Genomic DNA, 19395 nt, shown 5'->3' with positions numbered 1-19395 from the left:
CAGTGGGTTTTTAAGTGAATTTAAGTGACCAGTGAATTGCAGGTCTTACAGCTAAAGAGTGGCTGCAAACCAACAAAAAGACAGTGCTTGGTCTATTTTCAGACTTCATGTGACTTAAAACTCTTCAGGATCACCTCACTGGAGGGCATGGTAGCCGTCTTGTAAGTGGCCAGCAAAGGATGCCAAACCAGATGCTGCCATACTGTGTTACCTGTGGTGCCCCAGATGAGAGGCTATGACCTAAAAAATGACCAAACAAAGGATGGAGGCTTACACATTGGAAGGTAGTCCTGCATGACTGCTTTGAGACTGAATATATCATGAAAACTCTCTTCCTCAGTTTGTTGTGGTTACAAAGATGTCTACAATACCTCTCTGTTAATGACAGAATGGGAGATGTTGATAAGCATTAATAAATCACCTTGAAACTATTGGGTGAAAACTGTATTGTGACATCAAGTGATAAATTAATGGCATTCTCAGTAACATGTCCGAAGTGCCATCAACCTCAGATCAGAATTCAGGATGGGATGTACCTTCCTAAGTCATTTGAATACTTTCAACTGTGACTGACCTGCATAAGAAATGGCATTCCTCTTCTGAGTACAGGTCCTGAAGAACTTATGTAGGATAGGAAAATCAAGATGCAAATCAAATCTGTTTGCCTCTGCAGCCATCACTAGCTCCAGATGATGAGTGCTAGCAGTGATTGATGATCACAGCTGAAAAGCCAACCCGCTGTGGTAATAAATGCTATTGGTGAAACTAATGAGAGCAAATATTTTAGATAGCCAAAAGTGGAGGAGCTGATCTATATTTCATGGACCAGTCCTCCTACATTTGTAGTGTTTTCTACATGCTATCAGCAGAGCCAATGCACCAGGCAGGAAACACAGTTGAAAAACAAGTTCTCTGTTTAAATGTTCATTCATGAGTTGCACTTTTGACTGTATCCAAACTGCTAGTATCCATACAGTCTGAAGAGACAAAATAGAAGAGACAAAACTTAAAGACTTGTAGACAGGAGATGCCCCTTGATGTGAAAGAGTGAAGGACACTTTTTTGCCATTTATAAAGCAGCACTGTAGCAGTAGGAGTAGAAGCAGTAAAGAGTCCAGTTCGTCCTGGTTTCAGTTGTAAGGGCCCAAGATACAAAGATTGAACTTGGTTTCACAATTTTCCAGGTATTTATACAAAGTCACCCTGTGTTTTGTTCTTGGAAAGTCCTGTGTACATCCTCTCTGAGAATGGAGCAGAAACGAGGTGATAACAGGTCTTTCCAGGATATTTCCTATGCCAGTGACTCCTTCACACACAACACCATCTTGGAGTTGTATTTTTCCTACAGGAAGATAATAGACACATATGTTTTGGAAAACAAATTTTTAATGTGTGCAGGTGTCCACTTCTGTCATATACAAAGCCTAAAACAGGAGGTGTTGAGGCCAGTGATCCTGGTCTTTTCTGGTGACCCCAGCGTGGAGCCATTTTCTGAATGACGTCTAACCCAGGATCCTCAGGAGTGGATGTTCTCATCCTGTTCCTCCAGGGCAGCAGTGTGAGAAATAGCCACGGACTTGGGCAGGGAGATACCAGACTGCTCAAAAATTATTTTATTTCTCTTCAGAGTTGTAAGTTTCAGGATTTTATTTCTTGTCACAGTTGTCTAGAAGCTACCACCTGTTAGCAGAGGAAGAACTGGGCATTTGAGCTCTATTGCTGCCTCTGCCAGCCTCCAAAATAATTTGGGTTTAACTTTTCATCATGTGGGGACTACATTTTTGCATGAAAAATATTTCTGTCTGCTCTGTTTATTTTATCAGAGTTTGGTGGAAAATTGGTGTAAAGACCTTATTAAAGACCTCAGCATGAGCATGGATTAGCTCCGGTCTTTGGAGCTCATCCATGTTTTATAGTCTGCAATACTTCATAGATTTTTCTTTCTCAGTCACTTATTTGATAAGAACTGTGCCAGTAAACAGGGAAAGAGTAAACGTGATCCAGCAATCATGCTGCCTAAAAGAGAAACCTGGGAAAGACATAGTAATTGTATTCAGACACACAGAAGGCTGCTCCAAGGTGGAAAAGAATACTGTGCTTTCTGTGTCAATAATAGAAAGTACAAAAAGTCATGGGTTTGTAATACAGAAAGAAAAATGTAAATTAGACATTGAAAATGTATTCCTAACCATGAAAAAGTGGAGTTCTGGAAAGGACTGGCAAGGGCAGCTATTGAGTTTCCATTTCTGGAGGTCAGCAGTGTTTCTAGACCATGTCACAAAATCAAGTAGGAAGGGAATGAGCCTGGTAACACGAGTTGGATTAGATAACCTGCCTTCCAGAGTTGATTTCTATTATTCCAGGATGAAAAAGTAAAAAAAGGACCTTTTTTATTGGTCCATATGGTGTATATATATATATATACTATATATATATACATATATATAGATATATATACTATATATATATACTATATACATATATATATATACACTATATATATATACATATATATATATGTATATATATATACACCATATGGACCAATAAAAAAGGTCCTTTTATATATATATATATATATATATATATATATATATATATATATATATATAATTTCGATCTTAGAGATGGAAGAAGAATGACTATGAAGATGGAGCTGCTTTCACAGATATTTGTGTCACTGATAATGGCAATGTGAGGCAGCCTTGGCAAGCTCCTCTCTAGGAGTTCCTAAAGACCTATCCAAGTTACAGGGAATGACACTTACCACCTTTACACAGTGCTATGAAGAATATTTGAGAAAAGAAATGTGATCCACATGATCCCATCCAGATTCCACAGTCTTTCACAAAACTGGATGCGTATGATTATGCTCATTTAACAAGCAGGAGAATGTGGAACATGGAGTGGCTACCTTACTCAGCTGATTTCAGACAGTCAGTCCATAGAAATGCTGGGACTGTAACTCATTTTGTTGTGATACTCAGCGTATCGTGCTCAACCCATCAACGTACCTCAGGGCAGAGAAACGTAGAAGTGAAGTCCAAAGGCTACAGTCACAGATATGTGTGCAGTGAGTAAAAAGAGAGACCTTCTTTTTCCAGTGTAAGACTGGCTTTCACTAATCCTGATGATGGTGCTTGCTTTTCAGCAGTTAAGGAGAAGTAATGTGAAACCCTCAAATAAATCAGAAAACATAAATGAGCTGTTAAGCCATTTTTATGAATTCTGGGCATTTCCCACACACTGTCTGTTAAATGGGACCTTGGAAGTGATAGAAGACAGACCCAAAATCCAAGAAGGCCAATACAAGCAAATCTGATGCATAGTGTATTAGAAACATATTACATCTGTTGATTCATCAGATCAGAGAGAGGCTATAAAAGTAAAACCAAATCAACATGGAGATAAAATTTTATAGAGCTACTGATTTATGACTTTTCTTTGCCTGGGGAAATCTGAACTGTACATAGACTTTAGAGTAAATGTCAAAAAGCTCTGGGTAATCATTTTATAAGCCCCTTTTAACATTTGACACTAGTGTCTGTAAGCAATTTCAATGCATTGGTTGGGACCTCTTGTTCTGTTTCTGTCAGGATGGATGGATTAGAATTGACTTAGAGAAGCTGTGATGCAGAGTCAATTGCTGACTTTACTGAAGTTGAGTAATATCTGTCATTGCACTTCCTTTTATCAAGAATTTTGATGATGAGTTTCTTTCACTTTCCAGGTCTTCCAAGTACAATTTTTTTTTGTGTAGAAATCGGTCCTAAGTGGAAACCCCTCCCTGCCTCGATAGAGTGCTCTTGTGCCTTATCTGTTCAAACGTACTCACAGGATGTCTGTGAAAGTAAAGCCAAAGCGATGTGCAAGTGAAATGCTAGAGTGCTATTGATTCATGAGTCTTATTTTCATTCCTTTGCCTAGATAAGTCTGGATTGTACATAACATTTTAGGGCAAGTGTCACAGCTTTGGCTAATCATTTTATAAACCCACAAGAACCCTATAACTAGCATTTTTATGGACTTTGACTTGTGGGAAGTCAGGAGGGTTAGGTAACCGCTTCACGCCTCCGTTTTCCCACTTGTTAAATGGATGTAATTTTATGTATCCAGTTTGGTAAATCACTGTGGGATCTCGATGTGAGGTGGATGGTGTTCAATGTTGCCAACAGCTGTCATGTTGCAGTCCTCTAACGCTGCTCCAAGCACTTTACAAAGGTGAAGTGCCACTCTTCATTACACAGACAGTGTTACAGGAGTCCGTGGAAAGCAGTTTTCCAAGCCTGCCTGCACCTTGTCATTGTGATCAGTATCATTAACAGAGTCTAGGACATAATTAAAATTATCCAGAAGAATTCGCCTACATATGACCAGATGTATCATACTCTAATCTCCCCTGATCCTTGATCTGATCTCTGTTGAGCATAACGGAGCCTAGAAAATCAGCTCTGATGTAGATACTTGCACTATGAACAACTACAACAGAACCAAATTTCACACATTTTTTCTTTTCCCTGCCATACCACAAACTTTTTTGGGCTATATTTGGCAAAGAACAGAGACACCCTCCCCCCCAACACAGCATAATTAAGCATTTAATTCCCACCAATTTTAATCAGCACATGAGCAGAAATAATAGTACTTCCATGCCTCAGAGGAGTCACTGTAAGAGCTGATGCACCCAAAAAGAACATCAGCTAAGAATCTATTTCAGAGTTTTCAACGGCTAGTTAGCACAAACGGAAAAGCACTTATCCCTTAACTCTGGGTCAGGTCAAGGCCAGCTCTGAAACTTTGGCTGGTCTGATGTAAGGGTCCACATGGGATTTAGAGGGAATAAACAGCTAATAAACAGCTGACACACCAAAAGACAGTAAGGTAGGATTTTGGCCACACAAAGAGACAAGAAGAAATCTTCATATAACTTAACTTCAAAAAATCAACACAACTGACAAGACAAGCAGGTGTTCCTTCAGGGAGATTCAGCCCTGAATTATTGTCTTTCTCTGGGATGCATGTCTGTCTTCATTGACTCAGGACAGATTCAAGGAGATCGGGGTGAGTTACATCTCCAGGATGCAGTTTGCTTGACTGCACTAGCAAAGTTTGGGTTTTGGCTCAATATGTCAGACTGAAGTTGCAGTGACTGTACTGATAGCTCTTGCTGCATATAAAGGGAGCTACGGTGACTTGTTCAGATGTAGACATTACACAGACACTTGTAATCAACCAGATCAATCCCACCTCACACGTCTATAGTATATCTAACAAGTCACCTCAAGATCTCTTTATATTTAGTAGAAATCTGCAGTATGATTCATCTCATCCTAGAGGAAATGTTTAAACAGGTCAAGTGAATTATATCTGCTTTGACTGGCAGGAGCTCAGGTATAGGATCTGCATTCTAGATGTCTGGAGTTGGCTGGTATTAATATCACCTAGATGTCTTATGTGTATTATGCACAGAAATTGATTAGCAGTCACATAGAGAGTATCTGCCCTTTAAGTTCAGTGACCTCCAAACAGTAATGAACATAGGAATATTGCATAAACGTTTCTATTCCTGATAACATTGCAATGTTGAATTCAGTTTAGCATTCAGGGCAGGGGTTACTAAATTCTTATTTTATTGTTGGTGAGATGAATCTTCAATCTCAGTATGTAACTATGCTAGTTGACCTAACTCCATGGTAATACACTGTGTGTTGTGCCTGGACATCTCTAAGAAAATAGGAAAAACTTGTAATATTATGGTTTTATCTCAACAGGTGATGTTTCTCCTCCTCCTTCTACTGTAATTGGACATACAAAAACCTTAGCTAAAGTTACATTCAGTCCCAATGTTGTTGAACAAACCAAGATAGCCCGAAATGGCATTTTGGGAGACTTCATAGTTAGATACGATGTCAACCGGGAGCTGAGTGTTGGGGATATTCAGGTATGTTACATGACTGATTTTTTCTATGTTATTAACTATGTCTGAAATGGTTCGATTGTCTTGCATGCTCCCTGTGTCCTGTCAGATGTTTTCCAATTGAAGGCTACTTCTCCATCTTGTGAGAACTATCCAAAATAAAATTAATGAGCTTGCAGCCACAAGATGGACTTAAAACAAAAACAGCTACATACTTCATTGGCTTTCTTTTTGTATTTGCTCTTCAGTTTCATGTAGTGGTTCTGATCCCTGAATGTTGTATCCTTATTGCATTTGGAAGGAAACCTTAATATCCACCATGGAAGGAGATGCAAAGAATTTCACTAGGCCCCCCAGTCTGGATAAGCAGGGCACTGGGATTAAGAGGGAACTCATCCTCCAGAGTAGAGTCACAGATATTGAAAGCAGGACCACGTGTGCCGAATGAATTATCCTATAATTATATGCGCGGATCATTGCATCATGATCTTCCTTCTATTCCTAAATTCATTACTCTTTTACAGATTCTTAACGGGTACTTCGTGCACTACTTCGCCCCCACAGATCTTCCTCCGTTACCAAAGAACGTTGTCTTTGTCCTTGACAGCAGCGCATCCATGGTGGGAACGAAACTGAGACAGGTGAGGTCCTTGCATGTGTTATGGGCTGGTTGGCTTTATGGTTGTAAAAAGCTTGCTTCAGGCTTCATCTCACCAAGTGGGTTCTTCTCCAAAATATTTGCTATGTCTGAGGTGAAACGAGATTCTGAAGACACCTCAAGGCAAGACGATTTACCTGCAATGAGAAATTACCATACTAATGGGGTTGGGATGGAAACAAGGAGTGTAGAGGACTTCATCGCTCTGCATAAAAGGCCAGTACTGCCAAAACTGAACAGATAGGATTGTGCTGGGCAGTTCTGTTCTGGTCATTTTGAAGAGAGGTGGAATAAGAGAATTCCCAGCAAAGTGCATTCAGCAGACCATTGTATCCAGCTTAGCAGAGAGAAGATGCTTCTGTCTTCACATTATAAAACCGCTGGCAAAATCCATAGTCATGTACAACTTAATGGGTTCTCTTGAAAGAAAGGTCAATTTGTACTGTTGGAGAATTTGATTCTTTCACCATGAATCTCAGACATTTCCAGGGAAAAGATCCTGACATGAGCCAATACATCAAGCTGAAGGCCATATCACCAATGCTTAAAACTGGCCTTCGACGTGGAGGGTTCAGGCTAGTATCTAAACATGTTTGTTCAAATTCTCTGAGCTGGATAGATGGAAACCAGCTCTATTTCAGGATGCAACTAGTTGGTTTGAAAGGGCACCATTCCTGGGGGAATAACTCTCTCTCAGTGTGATATTATCACTCCAAACTAGAAGCAGAGTTAAACGAATATTTCAGTTCTGTTCAGATAGATATATCTCAGGTCTGCACTCACACTGGAGAGGTAAGCCCAGTTTCCATCTAAAGTATCTGTGGAAAACAGGAGAAAAGCCTGGGTAGGGTTAGTAGTTTCCTTCCACTTAAAGAGTTGCTCCAGTCATGAGTTGTTAGTTGGTTTCTGGCTGTCGAATGGGCCAAATCTTTATCTTCTGCGTTCTTATCATAGCCAAACTAGAGGCAGTGGGAAGTGTCACTTTCCACATAGGTTAAGGTGGTATCAAATTTAGACGTTTAGATTGCATATTAGGAAGATTTCTTCACAGAAGGGGTAGTCAAGCAAGCTGCCCATGGAAAAGGTAGTCACCATCCCTGGAGGTATTTATGAGATGTATGGATGTGGCACTAAGGGACACAGTTTAGTGATTTGACAGAACAGGTTGACAGTTGGACTTTATAATCTTGAAGGTTTTTCCAACCTAAAAAAATCTACAATTCTAATAAGACACCAGTATGGGGCAGTTTCAGCTTGGATGGATGATGTCATATTATAACCCTACTAAAATGACTGAAGGCCAATGGCTCAGACTTCTGTCTTGGCCAGTAAAGGGGCTCTAATTAGTCCACTCAGGATCCTTGGTCATCTGCCTAGAACCTGGAGTGGCATTTCTGGAAATTGTGGTCATTTGAAAGCATGCTTTTATTTTATTTTTTTTGTCTTGGCCACCAACACTATCCTAAATGGCCTTCACAAACACAAACCATGTAAATCCCCTGACAGTTCTCTGCCTTTGATCAAGGATATTGTGGGTGAGCCTTTCTCTCTGCTGAAATCTTCACCATCTGGTTTCAGTGGTGATGATAAATCTTCATTTAGAAGCTATGGTCCCTATTAAATCCAATTATCTCCACTGTAAGCTAAAATGGAATATGGCTTTTATGGCTCCTAATTACCTTCCCCAGTGACTGGAGCAGCAAATAGAGAGCTGTTAAAAAACACACCTAGTACTGTGCTGAAGCAGGTCTTGAATGAAGATGCCTTGGAATCATTACAAATTCCTGTGGACAGAGCTTGGCTCTTGGCTTTCTGTTATCCTTTGGCTGAGAAATGTCTGCCTTGCCTTGCAGAATAAACAGATAGTGCCCAAATGCACCCAGCCCTGCATGCTGAAAGCAGGCAATCTGCTTGTAGAGCACCGAAACAGGGAGATTAGGACTCTGAAGGGGCTGGTGCTGGTGTGAGCTGCACAAGTAGTGCCTCGGGTCAGCAGATTAACCTTATACTATGAAAGCTTTTATTCTCCTCGTGACCATATTAGAGTTTCTTTTTTACACACTTACTAAAAACAACATGGCCAGGGATTAACCCTTAAAGGCCTAATTCATTGCTCTTCCTACTAAAAATACATAATTTTCAGGCTAATTAGGTTGAAGTAGATGCCCTTTGAGCCTGTAGCAAGCTTCTAGCCAGAACTTTTGTCAAGGGTGTGCTCAACTTTTGCCCATTATCTCAGATACACTCTTTTTATGGAGAACCACTGGTATGTTATAGAGGAGTGCTATGTGCATTAAGCACTTACCTGGCTCTTATTTTAGCTGCTTGAAAACACAGAACTTGACTGAACTATGAATTATTTAATGGCTTAAATCATAAATGAACAAACAAACGAAGAAAACGAAACAGAAAAACACACATACAAAACAACCCAAACTGGAGATTAGTTAAAGAAAGCCCAAGATCTAGGACTGGCTGATTAATATTCTTTTCTGTGTTTACTCAGTGACCCTTTTACCCAACTGTTGTTGGTATTTAGATGTTTATTAAATTACAGACATGTACCCTGGTGGCAAGATACCTGTGAGCAGGGGAAATGCCTCTTTTTCTCTCAGCTGTGGTAGTCTATGGTAGTGTGTAGAGAGCTGGGAGTTCCCATGGGACAGCCTTTCCTCATTTCTGTCTACTGAGTCACAAGCAAGATCAGCTAAAAATACACTCAGCACTTCTAGAGAGTGCTCTTTCAGGTCAGCTTTGGTAACTATGTCAAAGGCCAGTTTTAGGGTTGTAAAAGCAAGGATGAGAGAAATCAGCTGTGCAGCCTTTTCCGTAGCAACTCAAGGAGATTTTGAACTCTTCACCCATCTGCTTTCATGGAGTTAATGGCGATGTGACTCAAATGGAGTCAGTATTTCATGCATCCTGCAATTCCTTGATCTGAGTCATTTCCTCTTTTCCTCTCTGAAGGTTTTCCATTTCCTGCATGAATTTTTATCTGTGCCATTTTTCAATTTCTAAGATATCTCAGTCATTGAAGCAATGAGATATCCAGACCCATTTGCAAACACATGTAGTGGGACTGGTTGATCAGGCTAAATCAAATCATTGAGACCTTTGAGACATTCCCCTCATATCACTGAAGTATATATGAGCTTTGTGGGAAAGACCAGCTAATGTACACATTTCTCCTGTGGTTTTCACTGCCTGTGAAACCTGGTAATGTCTAATGAGTTCATCTGTGTTACAGCAGTCCACCTCCACTGAGGATCTGGGTCTTTGTGACACTCACCATCTATCAGGTAGGGAGATTAAGTTCAGGAAGAGAAAACTCTTGAGAATAATAGTGAAAAAAATTGCTCATGTGTTCAAGACTTCATGTCATTATTTCTGTCCCACTGGAAAGGAAAATACTGTTCCTGTCCTCAAGAGCTTTATTCCTTCATTTACAAAGAGAAAGTAAGCTCTGTATGAAATAGTTGCTTTTAATGGGAGCCAGAAGAGCGTGGGGAGCAGGTTATATCTACAAGATTTACAAGGAAGCAAAGTCATTTGCCCTTTTGAACAGTTTGACCTGCTGATTTTTATGGGCACCTTTTGCTTTAGAGGTAGGGGCATTGCAGTCCCCCAGTTAGGAGAAAGACGGGCCAGTTACAGGTTCACCACCTTGTGACTACCATGATTATCTCCAACCTGACAAAGCAGGTTATGGTGGAAGGATGGTGAAGAAGGACCTTTACCAGCCTGCAATTCCAACATTACAGATCAGGCATGTTCCAAACTGTGAACGTGTCCCCAGCAGGGTGGATTTGCAGATGTTTTGCAGACTTCATAAAATGTAGTTGTTGCAACCACAGATTCATTTCACCTTACCTTTCCCACAGGCAGCAAATGCCCACACACCCAGTTAATCAGCTGGCTACACTGCAAGCCTGGCAGCTTGTCAATGGTAGTGTGCCAGGCTGTAATTTTCTTTGAGGTTAATTGTGCTAGGAGGAACTCAACTGAAGCTGGGTCCTGCTGCGTGTTTGCAAATGCTTTAGTTTGCTTGCCTGCATCCATCCAAGGGACACTTTTGGTAACCCTGATTCACGACTCACACTGTCTGAGCCCCTTTGGAGGCCTTATATACACTTATCCCTAAATTCTGTGCCTCAACACACAGGCTCTCTCTGAGTAGTTTCAGGGCGGTGAGAGAGTAGGCAAGCACCTGGACACATGATGTTCTCCCTCCAAATTCTACTTATTTTTGTTGGTTGCTGCAGAGCTGGCCGTGGGCCTGTTGACTACAAGTCCACATAGTGGCTGCTGTCCAGGAGAACTACCTTAAACCACCAGGGAATTTTGGAAAAAAATGCTAATCCTAATTACAGCCTTAAGTGATTTTAAAGCTACTGTGAAGAAGAAAGATTTGTCATCTTTTCCATTTCCATTTGAAAGCAACCATCTGAGTTGATGCAGAGGAACTGTGTGCTCTGTCTCCAGAACCAAATAAATCGATGCAGTTGTCTCCTACTCAGGAACATACAATATCGTCATCTCAGTCTTCTCTTTAGGTGTGAATATGGAATATAGTAACCACTACACTAAATAGAATGTCAGTCCATGCAGTCCTTGACTGTCCAGCTTCCAAAAAAGGTGCAAGTACTTGTCATACAGCAGAATAATCTGTTTTTCACAAATTCTAAAACTTAAAATTAATGACATGGTCACACACACACAAAAAGCAAGTTTCAGAGCAAGATTCCCTCAGATTTCAGGACAGGGAGCATCTTTTTCTGGTGTTAGGACTAATGGCTGGCATGCCCCAGCTGATTTGCTCCACACTGAAGCAGAAGTAGAGGCAGCATTCCCCAAAGAGACCCCAGCCTAGGTGTAAATAGCAAGTCTTTGAATTGGATTCAGAGTAAATAGGAAGCAAACCAAGTGTGGAGTTTGATGTGGAGATAGGGCTGGGGCTTGATCTGAAAACCCATGAAAACAGTGAGAGTTCTCCCCAAAGTTTCCAAGGGGATTCATCAATTTGCTGAATTCATCAAAGGCTGAGCCAAAACCAGATGTCACTGAAGTGACCAACACAGCCCAATGATCACCAGGCGAGTCCAGATAAACAAGAAAGGGGCAAAATAAAGCTGGGAGGTCAGTCTGGGGGTCAGGGGTCCATGACCAGGCACAAGCAGAGCTGTGACAGTGATACAGACAAATACCTGTGGCTCAGACTTGGATTGCAGACCCAGTATCCTCAAGGCCTTGGCATACACATGAATCTGTGAAACGTTAGATCTGTTTTCTGCAGTCCTTTCCAAGGTAGAACTGTGTTTTCCGGTTGCTGGAGCAATTACCTGGGAGGCAGACCTGGCTTCTGTTCATGCTGTCATTATGAATTTGAACTTAGTTATTTTCTTTGTCTGTGCTTGCCTTCTTGCAGTCTTGTGCAGGCTGGGCTTGTGGCTGTACAAGATCCCCCAAGTCTAAAAGACATCCGATCTTTGCCAAGAGCCAAGCTATTAGTCTAGCACTGCTTGCAACACTGTTATTTCCAAGTAAATACTCCTTCACCCTATTAGAGGGTACATACTACAGGCATTGCCCAACTGGATCAGTCTGTCTCCAACTGCATAGAGCAGTCAAGGCTCTGAATGACTGCCTGGGACCTTGCTGGAAAGCCTACAGGAACGATGTCTTCTGTGTTATGTTACTATAGTAAGAAGCACTACAGTCGTCAGGCAGTGTTCACAGGCAGCTTCTGATTCAGGGGTCTGCATGATGTAATTGGAGGTCTCTTAGGCACAGGGTGTGTGATACAATCTGTGTTATAAGGAGAAAACTTTTGCTTGGATAGTTATTCCCTGATGTAATGAGCTGATGTTCTTCAAAGTATCTGCTCTCTTCTCAGCTCTGCAGAGTTTTGGGCAAAGATTTTGCCTGTGTTCATTTGAAATGGCTCAGGATGGAGGCAGAGATGTGCAGAACGTAGGACAGAGTGGGGATCCTGGAGCTGGAGATGCTGAGGAGATTTGGAAATGGGGAAAATGAGAAGGGGAGCAGGTGCTGAAGGACTGTGAGGGCCCTGTGGCAGACTCTCAGGTGGGAAAACAGGCAAATTTGCTTTTTTTCTATTTTTCTTTTTTCTTTTTTCTTTTTACTTTTTAGCAACTATTTAGTGCGTTTGCATTGCCTGGTGCTAACCCTAAGCAAAAGCACTGGGATTTTACTCCAAACAACCAACCATTGTCACCACCCCTCATTCACTGGAGATGAAAATGTATCTCATGAAGTTGCATCTAAAAGTAAGAAGTTTCACAGCTCAAGGAAAAAGGGCAAGGACTGTGAAAGGAGGTGGCTACAGAGTCATGATCTCTGCAGAGGGATAACAGGTACTTGTCTCTGTAGACGTAGAGTAGTCCCTTTCATGGAGAAATAACGCGTGCCTCCTCTCCATGGAGAAATGACACCTCTCTGAGTAGGAATGATGCAATCTCTCCGTGGAGAAATATCTCAGATCTTTTCTCCATAGAGAGGTAGCATATCCTCTCTGTAAAAGAGCAACACGTTGCTCCTAGTGGGTTACATGCACAGCTAGGATATTCTGAGGAGGGACTAGAAAGCTTCAGACCCAGCAAGCTGCTGACTGCTGAGCCACCCACTGTGAGAGAGCAGCTGCACAATGAAGGATGGAGGTTAATCAACGTGAGAAACAGAGCGACCTGTACCTCAGCCCACGTCCCGCTGCATAAGGTAGCAGCTAATTGCTGCTGAAATCCAAGGCCTGTGCCGTGGTCAGCCTCTTCTTGGGCATATCAGTTCTTCCCAGCACCGTGTCTGCAGCTGGTCTCTGTGACAGGGGCAGGGAGTGAAAGTCCCAAGTTCCCGGAAAAGTTTTCATGCACTGCGACTAGCTCCATCTTCTGAGGACAGAGGGAGGGACATCAAGCTCTGGATTGAGGGCATGGGGCATGTTCCCCTTGGCATTGACCTCTTTGCTGCTAGCTCCATGGAGATTGTTTGTCATGCTGACAAGGGGAGGGTCTGAGTGCCTGACTGGAGTGTTATGGGATGTGATTCTACTTAAAATGAGCTAAGCACAAGGCAAGAATGTGGCCTTCATACGCTGCTGTGTCAGTCTGGCTGGCTGCCTGCGTAGCCTCGTTGTTTCCCATGGGGTTATGTCAGTATGGCACTGTGGGGCAGCCTTTAAACTTTTATTTTTGACCAGTTTTACGGGAACTTTTACTGCTCCAAATGCAACCAGCATTGCTGGGAAGGGCTTAAACTAGTGATGCATGGTACTCATAACAGCTTGCCTCCTTCAGTCTTTGTCCAGGTATTTATTTGTATCATCAATGCTACTGCAAGACTGCAAAGACTTAGGAGTTACTCTGCACACATGAAATCCCAATTCCTGAGAAAACAGATCATTTTGCAGATTTTCATGTGTTTATCCTCATCATGCTGTTGGGTGCTGGAAAACTGCATTACCCAGAACTGGACAGATGTGGTACAAAATGATTTGCTCAGTGCTGAGCTGGAAATCAGTGGCAAAATAGGCAACAGAAACACTTCCTCTAAATGATGGAGAGTTTCTTTTGCAGACAGAAACTGCAGTGCACCTTTTTCTAAGGCCATACAGGGAGTCATCAAAGTTCAATTGATTAGCAAGGGTTGTGTGATGTTTTGGGGTGAGAAGCTGGTACATGCACTGGAGACAGTTCTTTATTGTCCAGAGCTCTATATCCAAACGCCCTCCCTTCACAGACCAGTGTCAGCATAAAACAAAATGCTTGTTGTCCAGAATTGTGAAGGAGTTTTCCTTGGTTACGTGATCAGTGTCTGCCAGGAAGAAAGCACAAAGATACATTGATGGGGAGGGGGTGAGCTGCAGTCCCTGAACTGCACGACACTCCATGCAGTGAAAGAAAGGGCGGATTGTCCTCCCCTAAGAGGGGCATGGAGGATGGCAAAAAATCCAAGGGTATGCTTCTGGGTTCAAACCCATTTTTGGTACAAAGTCCTTGTAGCTGACAATTGGCACATGGTCTGCATTATGTGGGCAGAAGGGAAATGGGGCCATAGAGGAAAGAAAACCTGGTAAGATGTGGCATGAGTCCTCAGCAGAAAAGACACTGCCCGAACCTGTGCTTTTTCTGCACGTTATCTTCTCCCTGTGAAATGGCAGTGGTGCTACCACAGCCTTTTCTGTGGCTACCGGGATCACAGCCTGGATCCCAAACCAAATCTGTGGCAATACCTATTTTGGACTCGACAGAGCCATTTCAGGTGTGTTTCAAATTCCAGCCTTTCCTCACCTCACAGTATTAATCCCTTTGATAAATTATGGCCAGAACTGATCAGATATTGCCATTTTGGCTCGGAAAAGCCGCTTCTGGAGCTTCAATAGGTGCCTGTTCATATTTGGAAAGGGAAAGATATGAACCAAAGCATGGAGGATATGAAATGGAGGTGGGGGAAGGGAGGACAATTCTTCTGTATTTTTCTTCTCGTGCTTCCTTAGAGTGTATTGCCAAACAACATATTTACTTGTACTTTTCTCCTTCCCGCTGTAGGATATCTGGTTTCTGAGCCCTTCTGTGCTCTGTTGCACTCAACCAGAGTTGTGTGTTTCTAATTCCCTTTGAGCTTACATCTCGCAGCATAGCTTCTTTCTTGTCAAATACGAAATCTTGCAGGAGATGTGGAAGGAAAAAGTAAAGGCTCTGATGCATCCAGTTCCCAAAGTAGTGGGCAGATGAGCCTCAGAGCTAACAGTGCTATATACTTGTGATCTCTTGTGCCAAATACAGGATACTGTTGTCAAGACTCTGCATGCAGCTGAAATTTTGTCCTCTAGTTGCAGCTACCTTCACTGTATGGTTGAAGATGGTCCCATGTCCTCCCTTCCAGCTCCCTGAAGTCCATTTTTGTGCAATACTTTCAGCTGATGGGTACAGCTTTCAGTCTCTAACACCTTCCTCTCTGCTAGCCGTGCTTTTTAGACCCACTCATCCCAAGCCCACACGGTTTCCTGGTGCTGCCTGAAGCTGGAAAGGGGCTGTCGCTGGTGCTGATGTCTCCCTGTCCTGCCCTTGCTGAGGGCAGATGCCAGCTGTGTTTGGGCGTGCAGGGTATGACTAAGGATTGCCAAGTGAGCTCAGAGGCACTGCTTGCTGGGAGAGCTCCCTCAGCATCTGGAAGCTGTTTCCAAAAGGGGCTGAGTTTGTGCTGTGCTGCAGAGGCCCATTATTTGTACAGCACTGGAGTCAGCGTTGACTGAAGGTCTTTTGATTTTTATGGGCTGGCATGAGGCTTGCACAGAGGATGTGGGCCTGGGATGGAGCACTTACAAGTGCTGCTAGGCAATGGAAAATTTAAATACGTGGGCCTAGAACACGCATGATAATGAGGTGTTTGAGCTCCCTGCTTGCTTCGTAGCACAGCCAGTGTCTGGCAACGCCATGGCATCTAACAACCATACATTGTCTCCCTTTGAACTGCACAGCGTTCAGGGTAGCCAGGCTTCGCCCTCACCCTGCTCCTCAAACAACCAAGGGACTGTGGGGGAAATGTCACTGGGGCTCACATTCCTCCTAAAAGGTGCCCAGATGGTCTGACATCATCCCAGATGTCTCCAAGGCAGCTCTTTGACCCAAGAAAGGGCTGAAGGCTCTCAGTTGGCCCAAGGGAGCATGCCTCTTTCCATGCTTTGTTTCACCAGTGTTTTAGCTAAGTCAGAGATAGCCCCAAGGGGCAGATACAGAGGTGACAAGTGGCAGCTGAACTGGCATGTAGCTGAAGGATTTCTCCTCTTTCCTGCTGTTGCCTGTGGTTGTACAGCCCTCAGCCATCTCAGTTGTGATGCAGGGTCCTCAGCAAGGATGAACCAGAAGAGCAGCAGCTGTGTTGCATGTCCAGGTATCACTGTAGAGGTGAGAGTCAGTTTCTCACCATTTCTGAATCACTCCCCAGCCAGCCACTGTCACCCAGGCTTTCCCCAGCTTTGGACCGTGATGTTTCTGCTCCAGATTCGGAGAGTGAGATTTTGTAGCTCTGGTTGTTTCAAGCCTGAGGTTCCAGCTGTACTGACAGCTCATTCAGAATCATGATTTCTCAACTTAAATGCACTGGAATGGCAATTTGGTCTCTGCCTCTCAGCTCAGTTTCATCCTTGCTGATCCAAGGGAAACAGGAATCTCCCCACTGAGCTATCCTGATTTAAATTCTTTAAATCCTGATTTAAAACTCGTCTGTGACAACTACAAACCATTCCCTACTGGCAAAAAGTGACTTTTTTCAGCTGTTCTTTATTGCTGATTCCTATCACCCTCTCCTTTAATCCTTGCTCCATCCTCTACACAAAAGTGCATCTGTACAGGCAAACACATTGGAAATAGTGTTTCACCTTAAAGAACCTGGCACAAGAATGTTGGACCTTAAACTGGGCTTCCTCATGGTGAATGGGTTAGATTTATCCCCCAAATGAGATCGATGTCATCTGCACAGCAGTGGGGGAATGATCTGACCCTTGGCAGGGAAGAAATGGTTAATTTTCTGCCTTGCAGGAGAGTGTCTTTGGCACGCATTTCGATGCAATGACTCACTGGGGCCAGAGTGGAAGTGCAAAGACCCCATTGCAGCAATCAGCTTGGGAATCCCACTCCTTGGCTCCTCCGAGCCAGGAGAGGTTCCAGCTGTGGCCTTACAAGGCCAGAACAAGAAACCTGCTGCCGTGTCCCGAGCGAAGCTGCTGCCAGGCACTCCCTGCATGAAATGCTCTAAATCCTCTCCTGGAGGCTGGGGAGACTGGAGGAGAGGCTGGGCTTCCAGAGCACTCAGTCACAGCAGTGTATTTAAGGATTTCAGGCGGTGCACTTTTACCAAGATGTTCTCCTTATTTAAAGCTCCATTTGCCTGCCAGCTCCTGAATCTCATCCAGTCCTCCAGAGGGATGTCAGGTCCCTCATGCAGCCCATTTATGGGTACGGCGTGTGTTGCCACCCTGCAAGGGCTGCAGTCTTTAGGATAAACCTGGAGTTCCTTACAGGCTGGGAGGAGAGACAGAAACAAACGCGATGAGCCAAGCAATTCAGAGCAACACTGAGAGAAATGGAGAGCCAGTTCAGCTCCTTTTGGCTCCAGTAAGCACCGTGGTGTTCAGGACTGGACAGGTTTAGGTCCTGAGGTGAGTTCCACCTTTCCTCTGACTGAGCTACTCAGCTTCCCGGAGGCAATGCTGGGAGACAGGCACTTCCAGACAGTGACTCAGCCCGTCCTAAAAACTATCCAAAGCAGATGGGATGAATTAGTCTCTGGAGGTATCTCCCCCTGCCTGGAGAGGGATTAGATGAAGTGCCCAGCTTTCTGATGATTGAGTTGGGAACATCGAATCCCACCCTTCATTTTTACTGGGGATGAAGCGTTTGGCCGCCTTCATATTTTGCTCACTTTGAAGCAAAACCATGTGTGTAAACACTTGCACATATGTTTGCATATATAGTACACAAAGTTTATTTTAGTGAAGTTACAGAGACAAGCACACGTTGGAGATGCTGGAATCTGGGTTGCCTGTGCATCCACTTTAATATATGACAGAACTTTTTCCTGGGAAAAACTGACTAAAACTCCATGGAAACAACTCGACTGTGACAAAATAAAAGACGAAAAGGAAAGAGAGTATGAAAGAAGGAAAGAGAGGGAGAGGTGGTCCCAACCCCACGTTTGGAACCTGTGTGAGGGTGTGGAGCAGTGCTGAGTTTTCTAGGAAACTGCTGCAGTTCTCTCCTGACCTGTTCAGCAGTCATAGCTGGGATGCTGTCTGCACACACACTTCACTGTTGCTCTGCATTGTTTTTTCTTTTTACATTTTCTTTTGGCTGAATGCAGGCAAGAATGTCAAAAGGAATTTCTGTGCACGCTGGAGGTGAGAGGCAGTGTCCCCGTGAGAAAGCCAAAGCAAGATTGTTTTTCCTATTGCCTTGTTCTCAGAAAAACAAACAAGCAAGCAAGCAAACAAACAAGAAAAAAATGAGCTTTCTTGGGCCCAATAAATCCCTCTGAGGAAAGTGCAGTTTGACAGAATGCAAGCAACTGAAAAAAGGGTTTTTGTAATGGGAAATGTCAAGTGATGTTAATTATAATCACAGCTACAGTATGGATAATGAGATTTGGGGAGTCTCCTCTTTGAAAAGCCTCTTCTACCAGTGCCTGCAGTATTATTTTTGTCTATGAAATATGCATTAAAATTGGTAAGGTAATGGTGGTAAGGCATGAAGCAGAGTTCCACCTGACCAAATGGAAGATGAATCCTGCAATCCCTAGAGGGAGAATGGGTAATACATAAGACAGAAGCAGACAAGGAGGAATTCCAGACCTGGCTCCAAAATGCTGGGAGCTAAGGGAAATACATGTATTCCCCCTTAACTTCAGATGGACCTCAGACTGGAAGCCAAGTCACCAGCTGGGAGGATAAGAGATCCCACTGTTGTGGGTGACTTGTCTGCAGTTGCATCATCAGCTTCCACGCAGAATCCAGAGGGGTATTGATGACACAGCTTGATCAGTCCTTTGAGAACCTTTCCAAACGGTCTTTGCACAGCAACATCAGGCCTAGAAACATCTGTTTTCCAGCACTGTATTTTGTATTTCTTCTGGACAAGGCCTTCATATATTTCCATGATAGGCATGAGAAAAACCTTAAATGCCAAGGTGTCCACCATATTATTCCAAGATGGTCAAGAAGGGGCAGAGCTGAGAAGCTGCTGATTCCTCTGCTTACAGGTATTTCTTCATGCTCCTCCCATGTGATTTGCATCGAAATACAGGGTATGTT

General features: G+C 43.2%; 1 protein-coding gene across 1 annotated transcript in view; it reads left to right on the top strand.

The window, feature by feature from the left end:
* Window positions 1–19395, top strand: part of ITIH5 (inter-alpha-trypsin inhibitor heavy chain 5) — a 48202-nt gene that overhangs the window by 13206 nt on the left and 15601 nt on the right. Inside the window, exons 6-7 of the mRNA XM_032184546.1 lie at window positions 5772–5941; window positions 6442–6558. Coding sequence (XP_032040437.1) covers window positions 5772–5941; window positions 6442–6558 — 287 coding nt within the window. The remainder of the gene's footprint in view (window positions 1–5771; window positions 5942–6441; window positions 6559–19395) is intronic.

Source organism: Aythya fuligula, chromosome 1 (assembly GCF_009819795.1).
Source record: "Aythya fuligula isolate bAytFul2 chromosome 1, bAytFul2.pri, whole genome shotgun sequence".
Taxonomy (NCBI): Eukaryota; Metazoa; Chordata; class Aves; order Anseriformes; family Anatidae; genus Aythya; species Aythya fuligula.
The sequence above is the reverse complement of the archived record's forward strand: the minus strand, read 5'-3'. Positions and strand labels throughout refer to the sequence as shown.